Source organism: Penaeus japonicus, unplaced genomic scaffold (assembly GCF_977035675.1).
Source record: "Penaeus japonicus unplaced genomic scaffold, GWHDUDI00000001_assembly GWHDUDI00000008, whole genome shotgun sequence".
Lineage (NCBI taxonomy): Eukaryota > Metazoa > Arthropoda > Malacostraca > Decapoda > Penaeidae > Penaeus > Penaeus japonicus.
In genome coordinates, this window is record NW_028234410.1 from 33,604,801 (window position 1) to 33,609,800 (window position 5,000).

Genomic DNA, 5,000 nt, shown 5'->3' on the forward strand with positions numbered 1-5,000 from the left:
TAACGATAACACTCAACTCCCCCCCCCCCTCCTATAAGCCCCACTCCCTCCCTCAGCCCTTACTGACCTGTGAGGAGAGGAACACTTGTACTCTTCCCGCGTCCGGCTTGTCCTTGAGGGAGTGCATGGGCGCCCCTACAATCAGATCGCTGAGGCCATCGCCATTGACATCGGCAGCGCCCAGGGAAGCACCGAAGTTCTCCCCAAGTTGCTTTCCCTTCCACTCAGCCAGGACGGTGAGGGGTTGGGATCGCCAGTCGGGGAACGAGAACACGATCACCTGTGGACAAGAGTTTTGTTTTCAGGATTGGATTCACTACCTTATGGAAAGTTATTCCTCATACTATGAGATCAAAGGAGATTATATAAATCTCCGATAGATTGGATAAATGGGAAGATTGCAAAACATCCCTTCCATAAACTTTGTCTTCAGAATTCGCTTGACTTCCCCATAAAAAAAAGAAAAAAACATTAACCCATACAGTAAACTATAAGACCCAATACGTTAACACAAAACTCCAACAAAAAAACATTTCCCAACAATCTTAGAAAACAAAACAAAACAAAAAACAAAAACGTTCCCAAAACTAACCTTGCCATGCGAGCCAGCACCACGAGGAGCCCCGCCCACATACAATAGCTCATCCTTGGACCTGAACCTCCCCGAAGTCACAGAGTATCCCATGAGATCGAAGTCCTCCATAGCCGACGTGTAGTAAGGGTTAGGTACGAACTCCCTCGAAAACATCTGGTATTCCGGTATTTTCTGCCTGGTCTGCCGTCTCCGCCTTGCTATGCCTCCCACGTGGTGTAAGTACGTGTCTTTGAAGCGGATAATGGTTCCTGAAGAAGGTGTTGGCATATTGAAGACTGTTTGTTAGGTACTGGCTATGTATTGCACTATCCTGCATACTATTGATAATGATGATGGATATAAAGATGATGATCATTATGGTGATGGGATGATGATGATCATTATGATGATTTTAAGGGCGATGGCGAGGATTGAGATAATCCTACTATCAGTTACTATGTCAATGATCATCAATGATGATATTATTAAAACAACAACAACAATGATGATAATAATAGCAATGTATTAATGATGATAATGATGATGGTGATAATAATAATTATAATGGTGATAATAACAATAATGATGATAATAATTATAATGGTAATAATAATAATAGCAAAATTAATAACGATAGTGATCATAATAATGATAATAATCATGATGACGGTAATGATAATGATAATAATAAATGATTATAATAGTGAATAGATAGTAATGATAAATAAATAATGGCAATAATAAAACAACATAACAATAATTACAATAATGATGATGATAATACTGATATTGATAATAATAATAATGATAAGAATGAAGTTGATGATGATAATATAATAATAATGATAATGATAATAATAACGATAGTAATAATATTACTACTAATAATAATGATACTTGTAACAATAATAATAATGATGATAATAATGATGATGATGATAATAATAATAATAATGATAATAATAATAATAACAATAATAATGATAATAATATTAATGATATAATAATAATACCATGATAATAATAACAATATTCAGTGATAACAAATAACAATAGATGTAACTTCAATATTAAAGTATCCATAATGATGATTATCATAATAAGAAATAATAATGGTATTAAATATAACAAATTATAAGGAAAATCAGGAAAAACAATAAAAAAGCGACTTTAATACTATATAAAACACATACTCTGCAATAAAACTAATCCACCCTTAAGAGCACATATAAAAGTGTTCACCATTCAAACACATTCAAGTTACAAACACGTCGGGAGATATGAACCCCTGAGAACAAGTGCTATTCATTCCTAAAGGGATTTAAACCTTTTACCATCCCCAAAGCTCAACTGTAGATCTGTCAGTGTATGCTATAAACGCCATGACTGTGCAAACGGGCCGTGGCAACATGACAGCTTCTGTATAGGCAACGCCACTCAGACAGTCTGCAGCGTATGATAATCCTTTGGCATGTCAACAAGCTCTAGAACTCCCCCTCTTTTTACGGCTTGTTTTTTTTCTTTATCTTATTCCATTGGGTATATTTTCTTTCCTAACTACCATTCATACACTCAGAGACAATCTATTCCTTTTTTTTCGTTGGAGAATTCCTAAAGCCGGATTAAAAGAGTGTTAAGGTTAAGGTAGTCGCTTCGCACTGGATTTAAAATCGAATTCGTTTAACCGTCTCGCATTTGTACGTCACACACACAACACGTCGACTTTATGTTGGCGGAGTTCTGCAGTGGCGCTGTGGATATTCTTAATTGTGTCTGTAAATTTTGTCTCGTCAGCTTCAATTTGCTAATAATAGTAACAACTCTTATAATCTTTGAATATTCCGACATGCTGGAGTCATTTCCATTGTCCTCGCTGAATATCATATTTCACATAATAACTTACTTTGAAATTTCCTACCAAGAGAATTCTATCATTTAAACTCCGACTTAGCGTTACGACCAAAAAAAAAAAAAAGAAAAAAAGAAGAAGAGTTAAGCAGCAAAGCAGACACACATACTTTCCTAATCCTAACCATGATTTACTCGTGCGGAATCGATAACATGTATCACATATCGAATAACAATGTGAGTTAATTGACGAGTCAGCACCACCCCAGTCAGGCAGAATAGCGAACGCTGAAGCATCTTTCTGCCTCGCCAGGTGGGCTAAAGGTCAGCTGAGGGGGCCATTGTTAACAGATCGTCGGCAGCTGTGCAGACTCCTCCCCTCCCTCAAACCGGTGGCGTGATGCATTATGCTTTAAGTAACTATATATGTCATGTACAGGCACGCCTTTCCTATCATATCTGACATTTTTAAAGCGGTCTGTTGGTAATTACTTTACTCTGCATCTCTCATTGATTCCGGTGAGCGGTAGGGCAGGGAAGCAGGAAATGGGATATAATTACCAAGGGAATTAAAGCCGAACACATGACAGGCGGAACAAACTCGTTCTCAAGTGAATTGCATGGGAGCGAACAACCGTTGCAAAACCCGAACGGTCTGCCATGTATCGATCACGTGGATAAAAAACAAAAACAGATGAACCGAATTTTCACAGCGACGCGTCGACATGAAAATGCACATATCAATATCGCCTTTCATTAGAGCTTACCACGTACGTAAACTAAATATAACTGTGACCCTTATACGTCCTTTATCGTTGATTACGCCTCTATTAACGTAGGCGCAAATCTAACGAGATGATTCGACGAGGGATAACAGATGCTATTGATCAATACAAACTCATTACAAGGGATACGAGCGCATGGTGTTGTTTACAAGCGATCAGCTCTGAGCACAAAGTTCAACGTTACTTTCCTCATGTTTTTTTTAAATATTTATTAAAATATGAATAGAGAGAGAAAGAAAAAGAGAGAGAGAGAGAGAGAGAGAGAGAGAGAGAGAGAGAGAGAAAGAAAGAGAGGGAGAGAGAGAGAGAGAGAGAGAGAGAGAGAGAGAGAGCGAGAGCGAGAGCGAGAGCGAGAGAGAGAGAGAGAGAGAGAGGAGCGGGTGGGGAGGGAGAGTACCATCGCACTTTCGATGTGGTGACGCAATGCTTTAGGCGTGTGAACATTAGTAACAGCCAGTTGTCGCCGAATCTATGGTAATGTTAAATATCACATTTGGACGCCCTGCAAATTCGCTCCAAAAGCAAAACATGAGTTATGTTTTACTAATAATGGTAAAGAATATCAAATTTAAAAAGAATACCAAGAATATCTACTAGTGTATTCAACTCTTGCATATTCCAGCATAAAAATTGAGGTATGACCACAAGAAGGAAGGCCAGTGTGAGAGAGGCAGCTGTGACAACAGCGGTAAAAAATAAAATGATTCGGTCCTAATTCGTTTATGCATTGCAAATAAAGGTAACAGTGTGGTCCGTTCCCACCACCTAGTCTTCTAGCAGATTAGGTCTGGTCGTATGTTACAACATCCACAGCATACTGTTACCTATAATAATTTATCTAAACGCTAAAAAAAGGAAAAAAAAAAAGAAAAATCTGCCACTCTACACCGAGACGATATCTGTGGAATCCGTGACGTTATAAGGATTCCGAACACTGCCTATATATTTCATTTGAGATTGTTTACCTTCAAACTAGGAGGTGCATTAAAACCACGAAGCTCGTCTCCTGTCAGAACATGACATCCTGCTTGGAAAAGGAAGAGGAAGGCCGAGAAAGAAAGAAAAGAAAGGGAAAAACAAAAACAGCAGTGATGTAAGCAGCAATTCGGTAGCAGGATGTTGGTTGGTGGGCATTCTTCTCTCGCATCCTCGTTGCATTACACAATATTTGCTAGTTTAAGGATATGTACGTATTTCCTTGCACTTGAAGACTTTTTTTTGTATGGTTTGTATATAGTATTATGGTTTAATGATAAGAAGAAGAACCCTTGGAAGCGTATGAAATATCCATGCTTCGTAAGAACACTGGATTTTTTTTTACCTTCCCAATACCCAAAACCCAGACGCAGAAGAATTAGAATAAAGAACAATAAGGCAAAAAACAACAACATCAAAGAAACGGCCAATTAAAATAGATTACATGAATAAATAAAGGAATGACCAACGGTGCAATACACAACCCTGTTTGTACACGGTTCAAAAAAATAGGGTTGAATAACACAAATGAAAGAACACAGATGTCGGTTTCGCGTGTCCTGCGCATCGTCCTCTTACCTCGCCACTTGTACACACCCGGGGCGCCCACGATCATCTCGGTAGGGTCGTCCGGGAGATGCAGAGACATACCCGCTTCTCCGTGGGCGTAATAGAAGACCGCATCGCCGTGAGTCTGTAGGGCTGGAGGGAGGAGGGAAAAGACACAATTCGTTGTGGTAATCTATGCATTTTGTAAAGTAAGAAATAAACATTAGTGATATAGAGTTACCTCATCTCCAGAAGCAATGAGATCCTTT

General features: G+C 38.6%; 1 protein-coding gene across 4 annotated transcripts in view; it reads right to left on the reverse strand.

The window, feature by feature from the left end:
• Positions 1 to 5,000, reverse strand: part of LOC122257886 (integrin alpha-PS3-like) — a 31,738-nt gene that overhangs the window by 12,164 nt on the left and 14,574 nt on the right. For all 4 annotated transcript variants that reach the window (XM_086539303.1, XM_086539305.1, XM_086539304.1 and 1 more), the window contains exons 6-8: positions 4,762 to 4,884; positions 593 to 843; positions 68 to 280 (exon numbers count right to left, since the gene is read on the reverse strand). In XM_086539303.1, coding sequence (XP_086395429.1) covers positions 68 to 280; positions 593 to 843; positions 4,762 to 4,884 — 587 coding nt within the window. The remainder of the gene's footprint in view (positions 1 to 67; positions 281 to 592; positions 844 to 4,761; positions 4,885 to 5,000) is intronic.